The sequence below is a fragment of the Triturus cristatus genome, chromosome 3_1, assembly GCF_964204655.1.
Source record: "Triturus cristatus chromosome 3_1, aTriCri1.1, whole genome shotgun sequence".
Taxonomy (NCBI): domain Eukaryota; kingdom Metazoa; phylum Chordata; class Amphibia; order Caudata; family Salamandridae; genus Triturus; species Triturus cristatus.
The window spans coordinates 1,046,689,365-1,046,717,177 of NC_140583.1; the positions used below are offsets into that span (position 1 = coordinate 1,046,689,365).

Sequence of the window (27,813 nt, forward strand, 5' to 3'; positions counted from 1 at the left end):
ACACAGACTTGACTTCAAACCATTTACCCAACCACCTCTCTCATTACTACTTACTGGAAGGAAGTCCTTGGCCATATCCAAGGCACTGTGGGTTTTCCCCTTCCTGATTCTTAGGATACGGCTGTTCTGGGCATTCGCCACATTGAACTGGAAGCGATGACTCACACTGATTGGCGGCTTAGCAGTCACATGCTGTGTTCTGCCAAAGAACTCATAGCACTTAAATGGAAGCAACCTTCTGCCCCTCCCATTGTGAAGTCGTTCACGCAACTCTGGTATGTTATGGTCATGGAACTCCTAGCTCATAAGAGAGCACACACAGACACTAAATTTGCCTGCATCTGGTAACCCTTGATAGAATACTTCACTCGCCAGGAATACTCTAGCTTTCCACCGCCCAGACTCAGACCACTCCAACTCTCTGATTAAGACATACTCCAGAGATAGCAAAGCAACTACGGTGGTGACGGCCCGCTACCCCCAACATCATACTCACTTTTCACCTCCTCCTTATGTTCCTTCTCCTTCCCAGAAGACATCAAAGCTTCCTGACATTTTGTTGATCACGAGAAGTATTCTCCCGACCTTTAATGTTCAATTGTTCACTTGTATTGTTTCTTTACTTACCTGAAAGCACATTCACAGATATCACACTTGCCCTGTTCCTTCATTGAGTACTCCATGACTGCTGCACATTTTCTCCCTACGTATAGTTGTACTTACTACCACGCTGCTGCAATGTATGGCAATGTGGTGGATGCTTTCATATGCTATCAGTGCCTTATGTTGAATGTCACTTTGACTTGTGAAAATCTTCAATAAAAAGATTTCTAGTAAAAAAAGAAAAAAAGAAACCTTTTGCCAGGCTTAAACCTTCCTTTTTTAACTGTATAAGCCCCTCCAACATTGACCCTAGAAGCCCAGAGGGCATGGTGCATAGTATTTAAAAAGTAGAACATGTATATTTAACGTTTTAAATGTCCTGGCAGTGAAAAATCTCTTAAGTCGTTTTTTCAATTTGGCATGCTGGACTCCCAAAGATAAACACTGGTTTACCCTATAACATTTAATAAGGGCTAAATTCAATTTGGGAGCAGCTAGAAAATATTTTAAAGACTTCTTTTATTGGTAATTTAAACTCCAACTTAATGATAAAGTCAGATTTTAATTTATGATTTTGATAACTTGGAAAACACACTTTAGAAAATTGTAATTTTCCTGCCTAAACTTAAAACTGCCTTACTGCCCATGTCCAGGAGTAATCTTCCAGACAGGATGGTTGAAGAGGAACTATGCTCCCGCATTGATTATACTTCAAAGACGCCTGCCTTGGCACACACAGCAGAACCTAACACCAAGCTTGCCCCTGCCTTTGTTTCTATAGCCAGACTGAGCCAAACCCAGTGGAGAAGGGGGAACTGACCAGAATCAGGTTAGGAGGTCGGCAAAGGACAGAGGCTGGCACTGGGCATAAAAGTGGCAACCCTGGAAATGAAATCAGAAAACTCTTGGATCTGTGAAGATTCAGAAGAAAGACTGATGCTTGAAAAAAGACTGGATCCACTTGCTTTGAACACAGGACTTCAGACGTGATTCGAAGGGTCAGTCGGCTGACGTCCTGTGTGAACTACAGGGATAAAAAGAGATTCCAGAGCCCTTCCCTGCTTCGCAGCTGACCAGACCCAACTGCACCTGACCTGGTCCCATCTGCTGACTGCTGTTGTGGAGGGAGTCCTGACCCTCAAGGTGCTGTCCTCAGAGTCCTGGATACTTGAATGGAGTCAGCTCCCAACTGATAGCTTCACCACACCCAACGCAGAGTGGCGTAGCGCAGTGCTGTGCAGTCCCCATGCCGAAGTCAGAAAGTAAAACTTCTAGCAGGAAGAACCGTGTCTTGTATCCTGTCCACGCTCCATCACGGTCAGTCTGAACTTGTAACTTTGTCCTGGTACCGCATGACCAGATATCCACAGTTGGCATTTTTCGACCTAAAACTTAAAAAATTAATTCTCCGCTTCTACTTATTGGTTTTTTAGGTCTCCCCTGACCCAGCGCATGCGCTGGTCTGGCGAGAATTATTGAAAGGGCTCCAAAAAGTGCTACCAGGCCAGCCTAGAGCTACAGTGCATGTGCGCGGGCGCGCGCACCGCTTTTACCGTGATTACTTTCACTTTCGCTGCCGCTTTGATGTTTGATCACTTCCGCTTGGCATAGCCAATAGGTCTCGCTTTTGGGACCTTATAAGTATTTAGTTATGCAACTGTTGCATGGCTAAACACTTAGAAGGTCCCAAAGGCGAGACCTATTGGCTATGCCAATGCTTGTTGTTATTTTGGTGTCATTTTATTTCTTGAAATTTAATTTTGGTTTGGTATTTTTCTTGTGTTTTGTGTCTTCACTTTATTGCTCTTTGAATATTGCATAAATACTTTGCACATAGCCTCTAGGTTAAACTTGAGTGCGATTGTGCCAAGCTACCAGAGGGTTAAGTGCAAGTATATTTAGTGACTTTTGTAATTCATCCTCACAAGGATTGTGATTATTATTTGAGGTGGGTTCTCAACCACCTCAACTAATACTTCCACATTCTTACAGTAACAATGTAGCACTATGCATTCATATGATAAATACATAAACTTTCACTTAAAATAGTCCATGAAGTGCACATCTTAAAACAAGCATTGGTAAAGCATCCGTTACGCATATGTGATGAATAAAAAGCTGTTTTTATCAGTCATTGTCTGGGATGAAGGAAAGAGCTCCCTGACAAATAACACAGGAGTGGAGAGGATGTGGTGCTGCGGGCATAGCTGCTGACTCAAGAGCTGGGGATCCTGGTTCGAGTCTTGGTGGCGCAACATCCTGTGATTCTCGGAAAATCACTTAATCTCTCCTGATAAATTGCTATATAAATCTGCTGCAAGACGAAAAACCAAAAAGAGGCAAAGCTTTATTTTAAAAAAGTAGTTACATCAAAGCGGATGTTAACAGTATTTCTGGTGCGGGCAACTGATAAGAGAAGCAGACAAGGAACAAGCATTGGTAAATGCAGGAAAGTATGCTACAGCCAATAGAAATAAAGGAAAAGTAAGCGGTACACACAGGAATCAATGAAAAGCCAGGAAAGAGAGGGGGCCGATGTAAGCTCTTTTTATGTTGTGCAGGCGAAACCTAAAAACAGTATTAACTACATTCTAAAAATGTTACGAGTCAGATATAAAATAGCAATAATGATACTTCCTGGTAGTTTTCAACCGGGGCTGGAGAATGGCACTAACACTAGCTCGATCAATAAGTACCTCAGAGCCTCGTATGAGATTATATGGCGATCAATAATATCAACCTACATTTGGCATAGCATCCAGTACATCGCCTACTACTACATGGTAAGTATATTTCTCATTCCTACCTTTGCAACATCACCCTAACCCTGCCAACCACTGTATTCACCTATTATACATTGCAATGCAGTGATATGACGATGTCGTGGATGCCATATTATTGTAATGCAATATAATGCATGCAACATAGGGAATAATCACCCTCAGACAATATTGTTCACTATAGCTATTTTTGTATTTTTACTGATCTTACTGTTTTAGGCGAATGTAAAATAGTGACACAACGCACTTCTGTTATGCCAGCTACAGGAACTGAGGTCACAGTGATATATATTGCTTGATCAAAGGTACAGGACTACTTAAGAAGGGAATTTAGGAGTAGAAACCACATCTATTGGTTAGACAGGCTTCATTAAGCAAAGTTTAATGCTCTTTGGTGGATATTGATTTTTTTAAGTAGCATTAGATCACTTCTTAATAAGACTGTCAGCAAATTATTTCATTTTTTCAGAGAACCACAGATAGGAATAAAAAGTGCACTGTTTTGTGCACAGATAGGAATCAAACAGAGGTGAAAGCGGTGGAGATGTGACCTCAAAACACACTTTTCTCCCACAGAAGATTAGATCTCCCCTCGCCACAAGGAATGTTTGCTGGGGCCTGCTTGTTTTTGCAATAACCCACAATGAGACAACAAATGCCATTTTCTTGAGTCTTGAGGTCACTGCTTGCGTGCCAGAAAGGAAGCTGTTCAATGGAACAGGCCCAGATTGCAGGCACACCCTTCCTCAGCCTGTCATCGGCATGCCCTGGGTCACCTTAGGCGCAGCAGTGGTCTCTATAATTTTACTGCAAAGTAGTACAACTATCTGAGTAAAACGAAGCTCACTATACAGTGCATGAGGTTGCACATAGATTGGAAACATGAGGATAATATTAAGCAATTATAACGGCCTTGGTTGTTGTTTGGACTTATCTTCGATCTAACCAACCAGCCGAGACCATAATGCTATGCTATATAATATCAGTATGTTATGTCTATATACTCTCTGCGCTCACTTCCTGCCAATCCTGGCAGATTATGTCTACACTCTTAGTTTAAATTGGATATCTTTCTTAAACACCACTGTAACGTTTTCCTTTTGTGTTTAGATTCAAGTATCTGTTTTGTATCCTATATGTAAATCCATGCACTCAGTCTGAAGTCCTTATGTAATGGAACTGGTTCTACTGTAAAGCACCCTGACACATTTGGGTAGAGTACGCACTATATAAAAATGCATAAATAAATAAATACATCATCTGTCTGCTTCACTGAGAGTTCCATACCACCACCTTCCTCTGTTTTATAAAAGGGTCAGAGGCTCCTATAATATGCATTATATACAGAATGACTCAAAAGGCAGAAAAAGCACATCAGAAATGTAAAGTAAATCAAATGCCTTTTGCAGCAAAAAAACCCTCCATTTTTCTGTGCTGTTCATCACAGAAAGCACGTAGGCTAACTGCAGGGCGAGTTATGATAGTCACACTTTGATTTATTCCGTTCCTATTCAAGTTAGTGTTAGAGCCCTCTTGTGTAAAGGAGAGATGTATATCACCTGTCGATTTAAGTCAAGGCTCTTTATGTTCTGAAACATTATTGGAGTTGTTTAGAATGTTCTGGTTCTTCTGTGTCCAGCTTCTTGTCTGTTTCAATTTTGTCTAGCCCTTCTAGCGAGATTCCAGTCCTAGTTTTCATGTTTACCGCCCGTCAATTGTGTGCTTTAATTTAAGTCACAGAGCAGCAGTGCTGGGGGGGGAGGCTGTCGCACCGCAAAAGCTAATGTGACCTCTCCGGGAAAGTCAGGTCCTTTTAACTCTTCATGCTGTCTACTTTGTTACTTCACAAATGTCTTTATTATCATTTTATTTTTATTACTCCCAGCCAAGATTAGGGTGGGGGCACCATCCTGCCAAGTGCCATGCTACAGGAGGCGTGTTGGGCACTTGCAGGTGCGCATGTCTGTTTGGCTGGCCGTCTCAGGCCGGCTAAGCAGACATGCGCACTCATGTTTCTCCAACCCACCTGTGTTGCAACAGCTGGGTTGGAGAAAAGCCCCAGGCTGCCTGGGCCTGAGCAAGCGAAAAGTCTGCCAGCTCAGCATCAATCATGGCGCTGCTCTCATGCGGGTATTACCAGCATGAAAGCAGCCATGATTAATTTCTGGGAGCCTGTGCAGCGCAACTAGTGTCGGAAGAGGAGCACCAAGGCGCAGGAACAGGTACGTTAAAAAAAAAAAAAAAAATCCCCCTCACCCGCGTTGCCTCACCACCTCAAAATTGGAGCAGCCTCCACTGTTCACAATGGCAGCTTATTTAAGTATGCATAACTCATTGACTGCTTAATTGCAGCAGAAGCCATTCACAAAGATAATAAGTTGTTTTTCGTAATGTTAGTAACTTGTTCCATATATAGCAAGTTGTGCCGGTTTTGCAGTGCTTTTAGCTTTAATGCCTAGTTATGTAATCCTACTCTGAAATTACTTTTGATTTGGATTTAGAAAAAGTAATTTTGCTCTATTCTTTTCTCCAATACCAACATTTTCTCCATGCATGCCAACAATTCCTACACTTGTCTTCCGCGTCTGTAACTGTTTGGCACAATTACCACACTGACACCTGGCCCATTTAGGTGTAAATTAGATATTCCCATAAGAGCAGCATAAATATTTCAACAATTTTATTAATGCACTTAAAGTCTATAATGTTGTGGATGTTAAAAAAGATTCTTTTTAATGTTCTTAAAACTGGTCTAAAGCTCCATTTTTTGGTCTCGCTTGCGAACAGTTTTACCCGATTGTTGGCAAAGGACTTATAATATCGAGTATTGACATCGAGTGGGTTTTGAGTGCTCCCCTTGCTCATGATTCAAGAGCTTTCTTGTTTATTTCAGTTTACAACTCTTGATTTAATGGCTACTCTACTGATTCTTGTGCTTCTCTAACCCAAGGAGCATTTTGGTCTGATTGTGGTTTGACTATAAGAGATGTAGCCTTTCCCCTCTGACATTAGACCTTGCATTGTAGTCATGTAATGATTTTTCTCAAGCCATTTTAAGATGGCCTCACTAGCATGGAAGCACTCCAGACATCATGGAATGATTTTTTTTTGCTTGCTTGAAATAAAATCACTCAAAGTTGGCAGCCACACATTTGTGCGCATGCACAGCAGCTAACTGGGACAAATCAAGCCCTGTAAGTAACAGCTAAGTAAAGGGGGAGGGAGCACACTGCCTCTCATCCCAGCACAGTTCGCCCCATTGCATTCTGGTAAATGCAGTTTGCTGTCTTCAAAGTTGCCGTAGCCTTTCACTAAAGTTGGTGCAGGTAGTATTGTTATCTCTAGACACGTGTTTCTGGGTTTAGACCTTCATCAGTAGAGAGCAGAAGTAGAAGAGAGCAAAGAAAAGTCTTCTGGAGTTGCTGAAATGCTGCCCACGTCTTCACACGTCACAGTACCACTCCACAGGCACACAGATGCATCCCAGATGAGCTTGTCAGCTCATTGGCTCAAGGGAGCCTTTCAAACACAAGGGGGTAGGGAGCACACCACCTCTCATCCTAGCACAGTTCACCCCCAGTGCATTTTGGTCCATGCAGTACGCTTACTAAAAAGTTGCTGAAGAATTTCACAAAAGCTGGTGCAGGTAGTGTTGTTATCTCTAGACAAGTGTTTCTGGGTTCAGTCCTTTATCAGTAGATAGCAGAAGTACTAGAGAGCAGAGAAAGGTCAGCTGGGCTTGCTGAAATGCTTCCCAGGTCTTCACAGGTCACAGTACCACTCCACAGGCACACAGGTGCATCCCAGGTGAGCTTGTCAACTCGTTGGCTCAGGGGAGCCTTTCAAACACAAGGGGGGAGGCAGCACACTGCCTCTAATCCCAGCACAGTTCACCCCATTGCATTCTGGTAAATGCAGTACGCTTACTTCAAAGTTGTTGTAGTTTTCACAAAGTTGGTGCAGGTGGTGCTGTTATCTCTAGACACATATTTCTGGGTTTAGCCCTTCATCAGGAGGGAGCACACTGCCTCCCACCCCAGCACAGTTCACCCCATTGCATTATGTCCAAGACCCCAACCCGCCTTGTTTGTTGCAGTACCACATGGTGGTGGTGTTGTACCAGCTTTCCTCTGAACGAAGGAAGAGAGGCTTTCAATGCCAACTGGATAGACTGGAGCTCCAATAGGTTGATGTGAAGCCCAGACTCTGCCGAAGACCAGTGTCCTCTGATATCCAACTCGCCCAGATGCCTGCGCCAGCCCAGAAGATACACATTGTCACTGAAGTTAGCACTGGTTAGGGAAGGGAGAGGGGTCTGCCGCTGACCCAATCGCAGTTCTTCAGCCATCACTGTAGGTTTTTTGCAGTTCTCCTGAGCTCTGGACCAGATTGGAGAGATTCTACTGGTGATGTGCCCACTGAAACTTCAAGTCCCACTGCAGAGCCCTCATAAGCCAGTATGCATGTTACAAGAAGGATACGGGAGGCGATGAAGCCTAACATCCTCAGAGTCAATCTCACCAAAATCTAGGATAGAGGCTTAAACATCTGTATCACAGCCTGAATATCCTGGGCTCGCAGTTCAGGAGGATAGGCCCACAAGTGCACTGTGTCTAGAGCAGCCCAGATGAAAGGAAGTACCGGAGAGGGAGTCAGGTGTGACTTCAACAAGTTGATAGTGAAAACCAGTGAATGCGTGTGGTTCCCCGTAGTCTAGGGGTGTAAGACAACTGCCTAGGGTGAGCCTACTTTCAACAGCCAATCGCCAAGGTAGGGGAAGGCTGGAATCCCTGACCTCCACAGATGCGCTGCAATCACCATCACTTTAGTGATAGTCATCAACGGCTGGTTTTATCGCACACAGCAGGAACCCTCCAAAAAGGCAGACCTACGGGCAATGGGACACATGTCCCATATGCAGATTTAAACACCCTAGCACACGTAATATTCTGATTTCGGTTAATTTCCTATATTATTCACAACACAAAAATTCAGGCTAAGTCTTTTCCTTTTTCTGTCTTTTAATCCAGTCGGGTGTTCATTAGCCAACACGTGTTTCGTCGTCTCTGTAGTCTAATACATACGACTTGTTCACGGCTGAACTGTTATAGTGAGAGTAATTCCTATTGTGGCGATAATTCCAGGCCACAATAATCCTGTGGTGTGGGGTACGAGAGAAAATCCTTCTTCAAGAAGAGTCAATAAATAAATGCTCCGTACTGGTTTATTCATAACGAACGTCTCCCCACGCCGGTCTCACTCGCACTCGAGGAGACCGGCGTGGGGAGACGTTCGTTATGAATAAACCAGTCTACAGACCTTAATGTCTTAACGTAGACGTAAAGCCAGTGACAAACGAGGGTTGTGGATTGACAACCCATACGGAGCATTTATTTATTGACTCTTCTTGAAGAAGGATTTTCTCTCGTACCCCACGCCACAGGATTATTGTGGCCTGGAATTATCGCCACAATAGGAATTACTCTCACTATAACAGTTCAGCCGTGAACAAGTCGTATGTATTAGACTACAGAGACGACGAAACACGTGTTGGCTAATGAACACCCGACTGGATTAAAAGACAGAAAAAGGAAAAGACTTCGCCTGAATTTTTGTGTTGTGAATAATATAGGAAATTAACCGAAATCAGAATATTACGTGTGCTAGGGTGTTTAAATCTGTGTATTTTGTTGCTCTTGCCACAAATCCTTTGGGGTGGCTGGTGGTTCTCCCTCACCTTTTAGCACCGTTCAGAATTAGTGAGTGATCTTTAACACTTGAAGTGTAAATACTTGTGGCGCCTATCTCCTATTACCCATACCGCCGAAAACTTTTGAACACATGTCCCATATGGTGGCCGTATACGGAGGGAACTACTTAAACATAAACAGTGGCAAAACTCTGGCAAGTGGCCCTCCAAACAAAAGATGGGAACGAAAAGTCACAATGGGAATGGCACTCTGCACCAAATAGGTACGGAAAGAACTCCAGACACATAGGGCCTCATGTAGGTAGCCCAATACCGGTCGGTAACGGCCGATTTTCGGTAAATATACCGTTACCGACTGGTATTTGGGCTATTGATATGTAGGGGGATCATTTCTGTATTCGGTAATTTACCGAATCGGTAAAATTACTGAATCGGTAATTCTACCGATTCGGTAAATACCGAATACAGAAATGAGATGTAGGGGGAGTGTGTGGTGGGTGTGGGGATTCGTTATTTACCACCAACTGTGGTAAATGACGAATGTCTCAGTTAAGGCATTATTTGGCCCTTAGATGTGTGCAATGTGGCAGACACACATGCCCTTAGGGTATGTATGTGTGCCACATGTGCACACATGCAGGAATCAGGGGTGCAACAGGGTGTCAATGTGACACCCTGCCACCCTTGATTGAGCTCCCCCCATTACCGATTCGGTATTTACCGATTCGGTAATGGTAACTGGCTTCCCATTGATTCCTATGGGCCTCCTGGCCCATAGGAATCAATGAGATACAGGTTACCATTACCGAATCGGTAAATACCGATTCTAAAATACCGACACTTACCGAATCGGTATTTTTTTACCTACATTACATTTACTGATTCATAAATACCGAATCGATAAAATTCGGTATTTAAGAATCGGTAAATGTAATTTACCTACATATGGCCCTTAATCGCTTCCGGAGAGGAGATGTGATCGGTATCTCCAAGTTAGGAGACATTTGGGCGACGAGGAGGCTCAAATCCTTTGATGAACTAAGAGAGGAATACGAATCACATCACTCTAAATACCATAAATGCTTAGAAATAAAACATGCACTGCAAAAGCACTCCTTACATACACAGGAGTTTGAGGCAGAATGTCCATTGTAATATATGGTGCTTTCGACCCCACTACATAAACATGCAATCTCATTACTATACAGAACCCTAATGAATAGTTCTCAGGAGATACTTGCAAACTTCAAGGTAACATGTAAGCAAGATCTTGGGGGGTGGGGGGTGAGAGAGGAGGAGGAGGAGTAAGAGGACTGCAGATACCCAGAGGGAAGTAGCTATTCGAGCAGGCTTGAGATGGATCTACCTTAAAATCCTCCACTGGGCGTAATACACACAAGAAAAAATGATGAAATGAGGACACCTCAAGACCGATAACTGCGTTAGAGAGTGCCATTGGGAGAGATCATACATTTATGAAAGGTGACTGTCCCAAAGTACAGATATTCTGGAGCGCATCAAGGAGCAGATATGGCAAACGATGACATTGGAATGCAGTATGCCGACAGAGGTGGAGCTCTTCGGGGTTTGGAAAGACTAGTGCCCAGGTATACATGCATGTTCTGTGTCTTGGAAAAGGCAGAACATACAGGGTGAGAGAGTAGGACAGAAAACTAGCCCCAAACGTAGAACCATGGGCCAAATGTTTGCACTGGTATATGACTTCAGAGCAGTGTGTGCATGAGGTGAGGCCCATGGAGGGAATGCAGAGGCCCACTAGGACAAGACAGAATGATGGGAAGCGATTTGGAATACTGAGAAAAGGAGAGAAAATGCATGATCTACATCTGATGTAGAGCAGAAAACAACTGAAAAATGAATGAACTGGTGCGAGAGTGCTATCCCTGGCGTTTCTATAAGAAAATCAAGTGGATATGTGGAGGGGATTTCAGAATTTTATGATGACAGAATTGTACTGCAGGTTAACATAAATCAATATAAAAGTTGTTCTTGAAAAAAAAAAAAAAATTAAACTGCCAATATAACTTGTAGAGTTCCTCAAGGTTCAATGCTTCTCCATGCTGAAATGACAGAGTTTAACCATATAATGGGCATGATCAAGATTTCTTATCAAATGTACATAGCGGAGACCCAGTTTCATTGAAAGAAAGATGACATGGAACCTATCTAATAAGCTATCTAATGTGCCTCATTGCATTTTCCTGCTGCATCAATGGTTACAGAAAAAACTGGAGTTCTGTTCACAGGCCTTGCCAACACAGTATCACAGTCTATACCTTGAACTGAGTCAATGAACTGTCCCTCCCCTGCTTGGGAGAGGTATTTAACCGGCATCTCTCCCTCAACCACAAATATATGCAGCTTTAGAAATTATACAAGCTTCAAGGTGTCCTACCATTTCCCAACTAACCTCAGAAGATCATCATGTTCTGCTTGGACTACTGAAACAACCTTTACACTAGCCTCCCAAGCAAATCACTTGCAAAACACTAAACTGTGCAGAACCAGGCATCCTAACTCCTGCTCCGTCTAAACTCTCACAATCAGACGACACTGGCGTGGGAACCTGGTTTAGGAAAGACAGTGTTTCAGAACCTTCTGCTACATCGGCAAAACAGTTACTGTCTGATCAATAGTATCCCTCACCAGACAGTTCAGACCATATTATCCAACCAGAAGCTTATACTCTGCCAGTTGAAACCTACTTCTCCTTCAGCCAACAATGAAAGAAATCCAGTGGGAGTTCCTCAAGGTCCAGGGCTTCTGCCATTGTAAATCTCCATCATTACAAATCAGACTAGAACAGAACTTGCTCAAATTTAGAAAGACCATGTACATGTATCATTTCAAACTGGCTTGAGGGTAGCCAACTTCAAAAATTATTTAATTGCTCACAGTTATTTGATAATAATGTCATACACTTATAACAAGCCTTGCTTCTCTAACTCCAGGCACCCAACCGTATTGCTGAACCTAATAAAGCTTTACCGTTCTTCCTTGGTCTATTTGGACGAGGAGTTATACAAGCAAACACTATCTGTAAGCTGACAAAATGCTTCCCACTTTTGCTTAATTACTCATGCTTAAAGTGGCCTAAGGACGATGGGTTGCATAACTTCACAAAAGCTCAAAATAAAATATAAAATTAAAGTGCTGAAGGTTTGTCAATGGCACAAGAGGAAACGGAGGTTCCATGGAGCAAAAAACTGCCACATTGACCACGAAGGACACAATAGCGAGGAATGGAAATTATCTGCCATTGCGGTCTGTAGGGTATGCTGGGATTGCAGTCTATAGGGTAGCTAGGATGGGTTTCGGCGCTCCTACAGCAATGTGCAGATGGAGGGTTTGGGGATGGATCAGGATGCAACCAAAAAACAAAACTAAAACCGAACAGAACAAAACTGAGCTCTTAATCAGTCCACAAAGGCTTTGTGGTTTTCAAGAACCACCCACCGGTGGCTCCTCCATTATGACGGAGGAGAGTCGCCCCCCTGCCAGCAGAGGCAAACTTGAAAAATAAAATGATAGTAAAACAGTTTTATTATTATTTTATTTCCCTCCACTGAGCAGAGTCTTGGAGGGTGGGGCATCCTGATGACAGCATTGCAGCAAGCATGAAGGAGTGGTGGGCACTGTTGCCAAGGCACGTTGGTTTAGCCGGCTAGCTCAGGACGGCCAAACCGACATGCGCACTGAGATCTTTCCAACCCGAGCAGGCTCCCAATCCCCGTGGGAGAGTAAAACTAGCCTGCTGAGGCCAATCCTGGTGCTTCTCTCATGCTGGGAATAGTATTACCAGCATGAGAGCAGCATCTGGATTGGCTGTAGGGGAGTCTGGGAGCCTCAGCCTGTACACTGGCAGTAGAGCCAGAGGAGCAGAAGAGTGGCAAGGCTGCAGGTGGCAGGTAAGTTCTTTTATTTGTTTGTTTTGTTATTGGTCCCCCGCGCTGCCTCACCACTTTTCCCTGGTAGCAGCCACTACTGAAACCACCGCAGGAATTCTGTATGGACTGATCTCCAATGTACAACCACACCGCCTTAAAGGTAGAGACAGGTACATAGTGTACAACAATGGCAGCATTCCATTGTTCAGCCGTGTACCATGACTGCTGTTACCACCGGGTTTTAATTGAAAGTACGGCAGCTTGTGTCACCCACGAAGCTATAGACCTTGTGTTATGCAGCCAAGGTGTTAATGCCAAGTGGGACGTAGCGGTTGCAAAAAACATAGATATTTTTGCTTTGTAGATTGACGATTTTGCAATGCAAAACCCAGCCGGGTCTGGTGGCTCAGTGGACTAATGCGCCCACTGCAGGGGCCTGTGTTCAACCTCATGGTTGCAGGTTCAAATCCCGGTGGGTCCACTCAGCCTTTCATCCATCTGAGGTCAATACATTGAGTACCATTGAGTTGGGTAACAATAAACATCTGTTATTCAGTGCCAAGAAGCCTCTGGGTGAACATGCGCTTTACAAATACACGTTATGTTAATTTGTCAGACTTTCTTCCATGTAGGACCAGCTACTCATTGAGTTAAGGACCTTCCTTTTTACTTTTAACAATTTGAAAAAAAACGGATTTATTTTCATTGCTTTTTGTTTAACTACATTTTGGTGCCCAAATGTTTTATTATAGGCATTGTTTTTGTTATACTCTAGAATTAATCTAGAATACTATAACTGACAAACAATTTTATGTGCACATTTTACTGTATTTTTAATATTTTAGCTCATTTGCTGCTGTTCATGTTCATTGTGTACAGGAGTCAGACGCATTGTGGTTTCCACCACATAAAAATAAATTTAAAAAGGTGAAAAGCACCTATGCAGCACATGTATATTTTACCTTTGATTTCGTGCTGTTATCTTCGGTTTGTAGTTCAAGGAAACCTGTTCTTTCTGAAATAAGAAAAATATCGTAATTAACAAACTGATGTTTTTTTTTTCTCAAGCAACATATGAATGAGAAAGCTTTATGGCAGACAAAATGATTTGCCACTTGTCCAGAAGTAGGTAAGTTGAAGTTGTTTTTATTTAACTATACTGTGTAATTAGTTTAATAAAAAACAACCTCGACATAGCTACATAATTAATAACTATTCAAGTCTACTGATCAGAGACGTATAGATGAGGAATGATGGACACTGCTGTTGTGAATTACCTATCTGACTGGATACGAAAGGCACAGAGGACTTCTGTTTTGATCTGTGTACTTACGCTATTCACAATTTCCTGCTTGGATACGTGAAGTGGAGGTGTGGGGGCCCCATGCATGTTCCTTGAAAAATGAACAAGTACTGAAAATGCCAATAGGTGTGGCTTATAACTGTAAGCGTATTTTTACTCATTGGTGAGTATAGGCATTCAATAACTCAGCATGCAGGCATTCGGTCACTTATGAGAGAAGGGATAAAGTTAATAAAGTAAAGCCAACCTAGGGAGGAGGGGGCAATCGTTTTTTGTTGTAATACCCACCACCAAGGTGGCTAGAAATGTTTTCACAAGAGGCAAAAGGAGAAAGGAAAATAAATTTCTTTTCTTAATACTGCCCTCACACACTTTGCAGTGTCATGCTTCATCATAGGGCGGCATCAGACGTCCAAGTGCAGACCAACACACTGGACGGGGAGCGATTTTTTTAATATGAAGAAGAGTGGTGAGGGAAGTAGACAAACAAAAGAAACGGAAAAAAAAGAAAGAGTCTTCCTTCAAGAAGGGACCAACAAGTGCAGCTACGTATAGTTAAAACTACCTAAGGGGATCACCACAAAATACCTTTATTCCTGTGTCCCCCTGGCAGGATTTAAATATAGAAAGAGGGATATTCAGGGGAGGTAAAAGTCCCTATATCCCTACTGCAGAAACCAACATGTTTCAGCCAATATTACGTGCCCATCCGGGTCACAATGGCATTCGTCAGGGTATTGATCCCTTATTTTTTCTAGTCTTTACCCCTACTAAGGTGTTTTTTACCTCAATTGTAGTGCGGAGAATATCCAATTACTCACTCTCCATTAATTGCAGAGAGGAATACGTTTTTAGAGTTCACAAGTACTTCTATGAAACCCGGGACCTCTATGGGAACGTGGTCTTGTAGTCAAACTTCCTTCAAAGGGCCACCAATGTCCGTTTCCGCACATCAGTTCACATGCCATTGTGACCCGTATCTGCACTTGTTGGTCCCTTCTTGAGGGAAGACTCTTTCCTTTATTTTTCGTTTCTTTTGTATGTCTACTTCTCTCACCACTCTCCGTCCAGTGTGTTGGTCTGTACCTGGACGTCTGATGCGGCCCTATGATGAAGCATGATACTGCAAAGTGTGTGAGGGTAGTATTAAGAAAATACATTTCTTTTCCTTTCTCCTTTTGCCTCTTTTGTCTAAATTTCTAGCCACCTTGGTGGGGGGTATTACAACAAAAAAATGTGCCCCCTCCTCCCTAGGTTGCCTTTACTTTATTAACTTTAGTCCTTCTCTCTTGAGTGAGTTATTAGTTTAAGTAGGGGAGTTAGAGAAGGCTCATTCCCTTGTCACTTCCTTTTGTGAGATAATTCGGTCACTTATACCTGGACTCTTGCATACATATATCCATCCATCCACTGGCTCATTCTTACATTTATCCACTTACCTATCCACAATAAAACTCACACACAAATTCAACAGGCACATGCAAAATAAATGAAAAGCATAAAAGTAGAAAAAAGAAAGATGGTGTTTGTATGCTTGCAATTGAAAGTAAAATTAAGCATAGCAGCATTCATCCATCTTGCAATGGTGTTTTACATAAAGTAACATGGTTTTAAAGTTCCAAAATGACCACCACACTTCGACATAGAGGGCAGCCATCTTAGAATGATGGAACAAATATACACTATGGACAATACCATTCCAAGATAGCCACCTAAGTTAGAAGCAGTGGCCACATGGGATGTGGCACACTGTCTTCCGTCGTTTCGTCTAGAAATCAATGGAGGGGAATGGCCAGGTAGCACTGTTTGGGTGGCAGCTTTATGCCCTAAAAACGAAGGAAAGAAAGTAATGAAAAGGAAATGGTAAAAGGTGAAATCTACAAGGACTGGCTCACCAGTCCTGACACTGACGAGCACTCATTTTCAGACAGATGTGCAATGTGGTCAGTCAGGCTGCTGTATTGTCCAGGACAATAAAGCCAATGGCAAAAGGGGGCTACCCAGTGCCTCATACTGTATGATTTCATATGTGGAAGCAGCGGGTGAATGATACTCGAAACAACTAATGGCAAATATGGATGATCCAAAGCTCCTCTATATTTGCATATATATGATTTAATGAATGTTTTTGATTATGAGCTGGTCATTTAACTAGGTCCCTCTAGCAGGGTCTTGCCCGGATTATCACAAAGCAAATCATCTACCACCAAGATTTGTTAAAGGCAGAAATTAACACCAAAACCCAAAGTTTCAAAAGAGAATCTGTGAGATTCCATGTAACAAAATATCCATCTACAGGTTTTAACAGATTTGAAGAACAATACACCTTTATAGGCCGATTGGTTTTAACACGTTTTGGTAATGTTTCATAAAACATATGTCAGGCATATGGCATCTGACAAAACATTCCCTAATAAACCAAGCAGGTCTGCCATTTTTAAAATTAGCTTGTCACAATAAACAGCTTAACTGGCTATATAGAACATATTCTTCCCCAAAAGGCAAGCATTTAGTCATTAAATCATAAAATGTGATAAATTACAGTTAGCAAAACAGTATACAACCCCTCTTATGGAGGGCCTAACAAGTATTTTAACAGTGCAAATCTTCTCCTATGGTTTGTCTGAGGAGTCACCATGGCCAAAACCCTTGTCTACAATAGTAATCTGTGAGATTACTCCTTGTACAACATACCTGTCTAAAGGCTTTAGCCCAGTGTAATCACAACCAACCCTTTATTTCACAATAAATAAAAGTATGTTTTCATAATGAAAATATCTGCTTGAGGTATCTGACATAACTTTGTCCATTGAACTAATAAGGCCTCTGGCATTCTCCATTTCTTTGTCACCATAACCAGTTTGTGTATAATGTATATTGAGCATAAGATTTCTTACGAGGAAGTTATCTGGAATACAATCATAAAATTAAAAATACATACAAAATTACCATTAGCACAACAATATACAAACCATAGTAAGAGGGCCTAACAATGATTCTCACAGTGCAAATCTTCTTCCGCCAGATTATGTCCGAGGGGGTGATTAGCACCAAAATCTTTGCCTAATATGGCAATCTGCAAGATTACGTATAACAGAATCCATGTTTACAGTCTTTGACACAGTGTAATAAGAAACAGCCCTTAAATGAATAAAATAAGCTTTTCACAATAAAAGTCAGGCCTACAGCTTTTATTGGAACGTTTCATAGTAAACAGATCAGAGCTATGGCCTGTGACATAACTTTTGCCAAGGAACCAATCAAAGGTATATCCTTCATCACTGGCTTGTCACCATAACCAACTAAGAATTACTGAATTGAGCACGCGCTTTCCCACAGGACAAACTTAAGGAGAACAGTCAGAAAATTACAAATATATATATATAAAATTACAGTTGAAAAAACCTCTAACAAGGATTTTCATAGTGAAAATATCCTCCCCTCAGGGTTTGTCAGAGGGGCGGTAACCAACCCCATAACTTGCCTACTATGGTAATCTCAGAGATTTCAGGTAATACGACACCTGCTTACAGGCTTAAACACAATGTAATACCAATTTTCATTAAAGGCCTATTGATTTTAAGAAAAGCTTTAAACAATAAATAAACCAGGCCTACTGCTTGTCATAACTTCTCATAATAAACAGAGCAACCTATTAGCACTGGACATACATTTTCTTAGTGTAACAATCAGGATTATAACCTTTTTCATTAAATTGTCACCATAACTAACCCTGGCTTACTGTATTGAGCATAAGCTTTTTGCAAAACACCAGACTTATAATCATACATCTAGAAATATATACAAAATTACAGTTTGTAAAGCAAGTTACAATACCCACCCCTCAGCTGAAAGTGAGGAGAGCTTCTTAACCTCATAGAAGTTCTCTTCATTAAGGAAGAAGAACCTAGACAGACCATCAGCGTTGCGTGTTCTGTGCCAGGGCGGTGTCTCACCGTAAAGTCTATTCCCTGCTGGGAAATGGACCACCTCAACAGTTCTGGGTTCTCACCCCTCATTTGTATCAACCATCTGAGGGGACTGCGGTCTGTCTGAACCCGGAAGTGAGGCCCAAACAAGTAGGCTCTTAGCTTCTTCAGCGCCAAGACCACAGCAAAAGCTTCAGTTTCAATGGTGCTTCACCTCTCTTCCTGGGGATGTGACCTCCTACGAATGAATGTTATGGGTTAATCTAGGCCCTCATTGTTCAGCTGTGAAAGCACAGCTTGCACACCATGTTCTGAGGCATCAGTCTGCACCACAGACTCCTTGGAGAAGTCAGGAGCCTGGAGCACGGGCGCCGTGCGCATGGCCTACTTGAAAATGAAATGAAAATAAGTTTTATAAAGCGCAACATCTGCCCGAGGATGTCTTGGCACTAGCCACTTCTGCAGTAGGGAAAGGAAACATAACAAAAAAATGAATCTGAATGATTAAAAAGCCAGGTTTTAGGTTTTTTCCTGAAAGAAGGCATGGTAATACATGACTTCAAATGTAATGGCAGGGCATTCCACCGCTTATTGGTGCCATAAACAAAGCTTCTGCCGCCCCAGTGGCCTCTCTTAAATTTAGGGACAATCAAATTGTGCACTGATGAAGATTGCACAGCTCTGGGTGGAACGTACCATACAGATCTCTTTTTTAAATATTCTGGTCCTATGTCATGAAGGACTTTAAAAGCAATGCATAATCCCTTAAAATCTATGCGCTTATGCACCAGTAGCCAGAAGAGTTGGACTAAGGCCTGAGAGGCAGATTGATTCTTAGGAATTCCTACCAACAATTGTGCTGCAGCATTCTGCAGATTCTGTAACTTATTGAGTAATCGCTTTTGCAAATTAGTGTAAAGGGTATTGCAGTAGTCTAACTTTGAGAGAATGAGGGCAGTGACCACTAATTTCCTAAGTATCAACTGAATAAATGGGAAAACCTTTCTCAGAATATTTAAGGTAAAGAAGGATGAGGAGGTTCACTGCATTAGTCTGCTTATCAAATGACAAATGATTGTCAAATACTATCCCTACATTTTTTACTTTGGGGACAGGAACAGGTAAGTTCCCCATGTCTGACGGAAACCAGTCTGGAGACCAAAAGGAGGTATTGTTTCCTAGATTTGATAAGGTTGGCTACCGGCGTAACATATAGGTTAAAAAGGGTATGGATCAACGAAGAGCCTTGGGGTACCCCACATGGAAGAGAGAATGGACTGGAAGAGTAACTATCCATAGCTACAAATTGCTTTTTCTCCTATAGAAAGGATTTAAGCAGCACGAGAAGCTGAGCCTCTGATCCCAGAGATCAATATGGTCGCTTAATACCTCGTGATTGACCTATCGAATGCGGCCGAGGGCTCTAACAAAATCAGTGAAGCAGGATTACCCCAATCCAAGATAGCTCTCAGCTCTTCCAATGCATTTATCAAAGCAGACTTGGTCATTAAATGCATTCAGGGCATCAAAAGTGGTCTGGCATGCCCCAGTCCAGATCACATGACCGTGGCTGCTTCCTTTAAGTCAGCTCTGTCAAGAGGGTAACAATGGTTCTCTACCCCTTGACAAATCTGCGGTAGTAACCGGTGAGGCCTAAGGAGGCTCTCACCTATGTCTAGGTCTTGGTGGGTACCCAAACAAGAATGGTGTCAACCTTGAGTTCTAGGGACGCCACCTGGCCACTTCTGACCTGGTGTCCCAAATACACCACAGACCCCTGCCCTATCTGGCCTTACTGGCCTTAATAGTGAGGCCTGTGCTCTGTAGAGCCTTCAACACCTCCTGGAGTTGGTACAAGTGGTCCTCCCAACTAGAACTGAAGACTGCAATGTCATCTAGGTAGGCGGCACTCAAGTTCTCAATCCAACCAGGACCTTGTTGACCAGCCTCTGAAATGTGGAAGAGGCATTCTTCAACGCAAAAGCATTACACGGAATGGTAATGACCTTCTCGCGTTGAGAACACCGACCTGTCTTGCGCCTCCTCGGTCAAGGCAATCTGCCAGTACCCAGATGTTAAATCAAATGTACTGATGAACTTGGCAGCTCCCCGACGATCAATGAGCTCATCAGCTCTGGAGATAGGATGTGCGTCAATCTTGGTGATGGCATTGAGCCCGCGGTAGTCCATGCAGAACTGCAGTTCAGGAGTGAGACTAGACGGGGCAGCCTTTGGAACCAAGACCACTGGGCTGGACTAAGGACTGCTGGAGGGCTCAATCACCCCTAGGGCTGGTATCGTTGAAACCTCTTCCTTAATGTTAGCCTTCACTCTGTCAGTCATCCTGTAAATCTTGTGCTTCACAGGTGGACTATCCCCAGTATCAATGTCATGAGTACACCAATGGGTGACTCCTGGGATGAGTGAAAATAGAGTGGCAAACTGTCCCAGCAACTGGCGACATCACTGCTCTTCTAGGGTCAGTGTAGGGGAGAGGATTACACCCTCCTTGGACTCATCCTGCTCTTGAGCAGACAGGAGGTTGGGGAGAGGTTCACTCTCCTCTTCCGCTTCATCATCAGTAGCTAAGAGCATTGTCAACTCTGGCCTTTTGAAGAGGGGTTTGAGGAGGTTCACTTGCAGGATTCTCAAGGGGTTCTACGGAGTCTACAAGTCCACCAGGTAGGTGAGATCATTCTTGCACTCCTTTAACTCATAGGGGCCAGGCCACTTGTCTTTTAGAGCACAAGGCTAAGCTGGCTCCATCCCCCACTGCTTTTGAGCAGGCTGAAACTCAACCAGAGTGGTATTCTGGTCATACCAGCGCTTCATGTCCTCCTGGCTAGCTTTTAGGTTCTCTCGGTGAGTTTCCTGAAGCGTGCTGTCTGGTTTCGGAGGGCAGGCATGTTACTAAATACATCTTGGGGTGGCCTCCTAGGAGCTTGCTCCCAGCCCTCCTTCACCAAACTAAGAGGTCCCACCACAGGGTGCCTGTACAGAAGTTCAAAAGAGTTGAAGTCAACCCCCTTCTGCAATACCTCCCTGTAAGCAAAGAGAAGGCATGGCAAGAGGACTTCCCACTTACATCTCATGGGTTATGACAGGCCCCCAATCATGTCCTTTAAGGTTTGTTGAATTTCTCAACCAACCCATTACTCTGGGGTTGGTAAATTTGTCGTTCACTCCATACTCCTTCCACATGGCCTTCATATACAGTGACATTGACATGAAGTTGGTACCTCTGTCAGATACCACCTCTTTGGGGAAACCCATGCGGGTAAAGATCTCAATCAGTGCCTGGGCCGCAACAGGCACAGTCACTGTCCTTAGAGGGATAATAGCCAGGTACCGGGTGGCATGGTCTACCAAGACCAGGAAGAGCATGTTGCCCATGGCTGTCTTGTGATCCAGAGGCCCCACAATGTCAATGCCCAGATGCTCGAAAGAGGTGCTCACAACAGGGAATGGTTGTAGGAGAGCCTTACATCTTCCCCCACTCTTGCCACTCGCTTGGCAAGTTTGGCAGGATCTACAGAACATATATGAATGTTTTCTAATCTTGGGCCAGTAACAGTGGGTGACAAGCCCATCAAAGGTCTTGCCCTGCACAAAATGTCCTGCCAAAGGCCAGACCCACTAGGAAGGCTCTAAAAGACTGTGGTACCACCAGCACACAGGCTGCCCCAGGCTCAGCAACCTTAGGCACACTATAGAGGAGATCATTCTACCAATAGATCAGGTGAGATTTAGGGTCTTTGTCAGCTGCCTGGTCCTCGGCCTGCAGCTGAAGACCCACAACTGTAGGGGAAATCTTTCTGCTCTGTGCAGAATTCCTCCCTGGTGGGACTCCCATCCTGCTGCCAATAGGTCAGCTCAGCCAGGTGGCGTCCCCCTCAGGTTGAGCCTCCTCCCAAGCTGTGGGAATTATTGGAGCGGGTTTACCGCGCTCCTTGTCCCCCCTCTTCTTGGCAGACACCTGAGCCACTCTTTCAGGCTCCAGGTCCTGGGCTGCCATAGACTGTGTGGTCAGGCATACCCACTCAGGCAATCCCATCATCTCTAAGTGGGACCTGTATTCCACCTCCCTCCAAGTAGTGTCTTCCAGGTAATTTCCTAGCAGACAATTCACAGGCATAGATGGGCTCACAGACACTGCAGTGGCCGGTCTGAGACATGTTTGCAGGGCTACTCAAGTGGGTGGCACAATCAGTACTGCAGGCCCCCTAGTAACAATTGCTTTACAGGCCCTGGCATACTCAGTGCACTTTACTAGGGACTTACTAGTACATCAAATATGCCAATCATGGATAAAACAATCACCAATACAATTTACATAGGGAGCACTTACACTTTAGCACTAGTCAGCAGTGGTAAAGTACCCAGAGACTTAAACCAGAAAAAACTAAATGCAGTCAAAAACACAGGAGGTCAAAAGCAAAACGACAGGGGGAAATCATGCCAAAGATGCTAGGGAGGACCTGGCCTGACAGTTCGGTCTGTACTGTTCCCATGGGGAACAGGGTCAAGTTTGATTTGCATATAGCTGGGTCCAAACTAGAAAAGCATGGTGAGCAAACAAACTATGGATTTAGGCCCATATCTCTGTACTGGGGATGAATGTTTGATATTGTTCAGCATTCCGTACAACAACTGTTCTTTTTGCATTTCTTGAAATTAGGCATTTTATTTTTCCTATTTACATCTCATGCTTTTCTTTGAGAGGATATACATTTCAAGCCATTCTGCGGGTATCTAATTTAATCAAAACTAGTAAAAAGAACTCCTATGATTGTCTCACATATTTTTCGGATTAAAAATCTTCAAAAGCAGACGATGGTTCCAATTGTGTGTGCAATTAATTTAAATCTATTTCTAATTTTTAACATTCTATGCCCTCCCTCTCCCGCTCCCACACTCAAATTTCTTTTCTGAAATTGAAACAAAATTCCATGGAATGTGATGCAATGTTTGGAAGTGGAATTGTGCATATTCAAACTTACTCTAAACTAGTGCCACTTCGAGTTGTAAAATATATAATTTCTTTGAATACCACAATAGGCAGGAATCTACTGCGTAAATGGGGATCCTTGCTCACATTTGCCTACTTGGGAGAAACACCAAATGCAGATAGAGAATCTCAGTCTACGGCCCCCAACTGTGGAATACTTCAATCTAGCATCAGAGCAAAAAAAGAGCCAACTTTGATCCCAACATTTTCTGTATGAGGTTGGTGAGGCTTTAATAGGATAAGCATTGGCAAAGCCAATGCTATTTTTAAAGAAGCAGTAACATTCACATTTCTATGAAATTCCAAAGACTACATAGCACATATTGTACAGTAGATAACTTTTGACAAAATACTAGCAAGTTGTTCCCATTGTTATAGTGAACATCTTACTATGTGAACAAAAAAATGGTAGCCTCCAACATATTTTCCAGACAGCAAACTAAAAGAAATAACTGCACAAAGGCAACTACTGAATGGCACTATGACTTCATTAAAAGACAGGCATTCAACTATCTAGACGTAAAGCCATAAATCAGCAATTAAAAATTAAAATGTCACTGCGCTAGCATAGATAATATATCAAAGAACGCATACTGAGTAAAGCTACACACCATGTTGCTTCTCAGGTTTAATATAAGAACTATGAGAGGTAACTATCCTCAAAATGTTATGGCCTTGATGGACAGCCCACCCAAGCGAAGGCAAAACATGGGGAAGACATGAAAGCCAGTGGCTAAAGAGGTCTGACCCAAAGCGCTCTTTTAGTTGGATAGAAGACAAGCGCTCTTGCACCAGACAGCTAAAGCAGTCTGTAGCTGGGCCTGAAAAGGGAGGGACCGGTCACTTATGTTTGCTGAAATACATTCTCGTTTATTTTTTTTATGATATCTGCCTCTGTTATGTCTCATGGTTTGTAATGTAGCTATGCCCATGGTTGTCGCTGCATTTTTCTTAAAACTAATTAATTTAGAACAGAATTGCAAAATACAATGTACAGAATGGGTGTCCAACGTAGGTCCAGCGGGGACTGGATCCACACCAGATTCTCGAGATAGTCATGTAAACTGAAAATTCATATAGCAGATTTTAATGAAAATTACTTACCAAGTCAGAGTTCCTCCTGAAATTCTGCCATGGCTCAAGCCCTCCTAGACCTATATTGGTCAGTAGCTCAGTTTAAATAATTCTTAAAAGCAATATCATCAGGAAACATTCGCTGAAACCGCTACATACGGGAAAGCAACATTTTATTCTAGAATGTAATGAACTTTAAAAAAACTGAAAGAATTTAGTATTGGAAAGAGCCTTAAAATCCATCCTTACATAAAGTTGTAAGATGACCTCTTTAACCTTGAAGCTTATATTTTGCTGTGAAATTGGATTGTCACTGAAACACATGATTTTTTTTCTCTTCAAACTTCCCGCTAATATCTTAAATTCACGCTGAACACTTTATATTCATGAAAATTAATTGTAGTTGACCCGTTCTATAATCGGCAACATAAATGCAGAGGCTGGTGAAATACATTTTTCCTGTACCACAGAATTTTTTTAACTGTAGCTAGGGTGACTGTGTGACCATTCTGTTGAAACGGTTACATTTACAGAAACCTGACAAATGTAGCACTGACAGTCTTTTTATCTATTCACCCTTTAGCTCAGGCTCCAAACTAAATTGTTTATGGTCGCTGGACACATACAACGTTGCTGCTATTTTTACTAGAACTCAAAGGTCTCGCCTTTTATCGTCCTTTGGAAGGATAAAAGGCAGAGATGGTACTGTGTGGATTGAAAACAATGCACTGATGGTGACTCAGATCTATGTAGCTTGCAACCCACCCCATAGGCTGGCTTTCTTGCTGTTTTTTTCTGTCTGGGTCACTGTGCAGGAGACACCGTCCTTTCATCCACATTACTATCTGCATTTCATATGGACCAATCAGCATTGTGATTTGTTAAGAATTACCCAATACAAATGGCTATTATTGTCCTCATAACAAGTTCGGGGCTGGTTGAAGTGCATTAAAAAATGTATGAGAACTGTGATGCAGTGCACAAAGGGGGAGGGTGATTGAGCATGGGGACGGAGTCAAAGGCAAGGGTGTGAGGTCAAAGGCCTGGGTAAATAAACATGATAGTCTTCAACTTTTTCGGTCTTTTACCTTCAGATAGGTTTAGGCTGCTTATGGGAATTTCAAATCGTTGCTCTGCAAGACCTGCACTGCGTTCTCTCCATTGGCTCCCAGTACAGGAGAGAATCAACTTTAAGGCCCTTTGTGTCACTCATAAGTCTCTGGGAGGGAGCGGTCCACCGATCAACAAGGACATGATTCGTCCTTATAGGGCGAATATACGGCTCCGCTCAGATGACCTCCACCTGGTGGCGGTCCCTAGGATTAAGAAGGCCAGAAGTGGTAGCCCGCTTTTTTCGTATAATGCCGCCAGACTCTGGAACTCCCTACCTTTGCATCTGCGTAGGGAATCAAATCATCTTGTGTTCTGGAAATAGTTAAAAACCTGGCTATGCGCTACATAAATGTCATTTCATTCATTCACATATAAAATAAGGCACAATCCAAATAAAAAACATAAGTGCAAGTTAAATTAATCAGTGGGAAATGCAGTATTGTACATTATGAAACCTCTATTAGTTAATGCACTGCAGAGGTCTGTGTATGTAACCGGGGGCCACAGAACTGAATCCATGTTGGTGCAGTGGAGAGAAGTGAGTTGTGTATATTTAGTGCTACGAGGTCCCAGTTCTGTGACAGAAAGCACTGTGAATATGTAAGTCATTATTTGAAACTTGCATTACACACAGTATAAGATAGGCTACTAAAAAATGAGCAAAAAGGTTTATGATAAAAAATTGTTTCCAAAATATAGATTTTAGTAATACCCACTGCAAATAGTGTAATTCTTTTTATAACTGTAGTTTAAAAACACACACTTTGCAGCTCAACTTGCAACTCCCTAGCCATGCCCGTCAAAAAGAATAAATCTGAGTCATCCGGATGATTCAAGTAATTCCATCAATTAACGCCGATACTGTCTTCCAAGCACCCTTTAAATTTGCAGATTAATTATTTGTGCACATTTACATTTCTGTTAGGCAGCAGCCACCCTGGTAGGAAGGCTTATTTAGCTATCTGCCCCACCCTCGGTTTAACAGCACAGGAGTCTCCCTGCCTTATACTTCAGCTGGAGCATTTCAACCTCAGAATTTACAGTCCTGGGATGGTTGTCTTTTCATAAAAAGTATGGGAACTGTTATTCTTAAATTTAAAAAAGTATGGGCACGTCGTGCCCCTCCGATCCTGCCCACGTCAACCACTGTCTAAATTCCAATGCCAGAGCAAACAAGAACACGCATGGATATCAAAACTACGAGCTGTGTGATGATGATTGCACCCTGGGAGTTTTACCCGGTTAGACTCCCGCAGATCAAACCTGGCGCAATTCATTGGAAGTAAAAGGCCATGAAAAAAGACAAAACAGACAGAGTTAGAAATAGGTGTGATAAAAACGAATTCTTCAGGTTATGGCGCGTTTTCAAGTTAAACATCAGAATAGGGGGTAGTCACCATATGTGGTAATAAGTGTTCCTGACATAAAACTAAGCTGAAGAAAATGCTTCTGATTAAATTTTCTCGTCACACCTTTATGAATTTTTCTTTAGAAGTAATCTTTACCAGGTGGACTGCTCCCAACTCCATCTTTGTACAGGTCTTTTTGTTTCTAATCCTTAAAAACCTCCTCTACACCATCTATTTCACCCTCCATCTTCTATATTCACCCTCTGTTCCCGTTGTCCCTTTGTATTGCGGTTCGCTTTTGTTTTCAAATAATGGGTCATGGTAGACATAAAAGAAGGACTACTGGAACCTTTTTTAAATAAACATTTACCTTTTCCACAAAAACATATTTCTGTGGAAAAGGTATTTCGTCATTTTGCCTTTTCTCTGAATTGTTTCTACAAGGACCGAATGCCGGTGTAAATACCTCATCCAGTTGTGGTGAATACAACACTATTTTCCCCAATCTTCTAATGAGGGCCAATGACGTTTTCACTTTTGTAGAGAAACCTCAAGCCAAGATCTACACAAAGGACGAGCATCAAGACACTCTTTGGTAGTCCAGTGCATTGTAAATGAGGTTCCCAATCTTATGGTGTTTTAAACATTTCCATCTGCATGCGTATATGTTTTGTCATTCTAATTGGCATTATCTGTACTTATTTTGTAATAAACTTAAGTTGCCACTCGTATATTTCCACATCAGTTTATCCAATAAATGCAGACGTGTACTTGGATGCCTGTCGGGTATTAACATCACGACTAATAATTAAAGGTCACACAAAAGAATTCAGTTTTTTCGGTTTTTAAAAATAAATTTAGAAGTGCTGTTTTCTTCTCCGCAAATCTTAATTCTCAAATGGGACCTGAAGATGGGAGCGGTCCAGGCTGGCAGTGCTACTTCTTGAACTTTATAAATGTAAACAAGGCAAAACCTAGAAACAAATGAGTGTGTACTTTGGTGTTTGTACATGCTTTCAACTACGTGTTCATCCCC

At 42.6% G+C, this 27,813-nt stretch overlaps 1 protein-coding gene and 1 long non-coding RNA gene across 2 annotated transcripts in view; one reads left to right on the top strand and one right to left on the bottom strand.

Moving 5' to 3' along the window:
- LOC146861483 (uncharacterized) overlaps positions 1-27,813 on the top strand; it is a 124,937-nt gene that overhangs the window by 65,462 nt on the left and 31,662 nt on the right. The gene's annotated exons all lie outside the window — the stretch shown is intronic.
- Positions 1-27,813, bottom strand: part of HOATZ (HOATZ cilia and flagella associated protein) — a 162,093-nt gene that overhangs the window by 32,638 nt on the left and 101,642 nt on the right. The window contains exon 5 of the mRNA XM_085645810.1: positions 13,964-14,016. Within this exon, the coding sequence (XP_085501936.1) occupies positions 13,964-14,016 (53 nt within the window). The remainder of the gene's footprint in view (positions 1-13,963; positions 14,017-27,813) is intronic.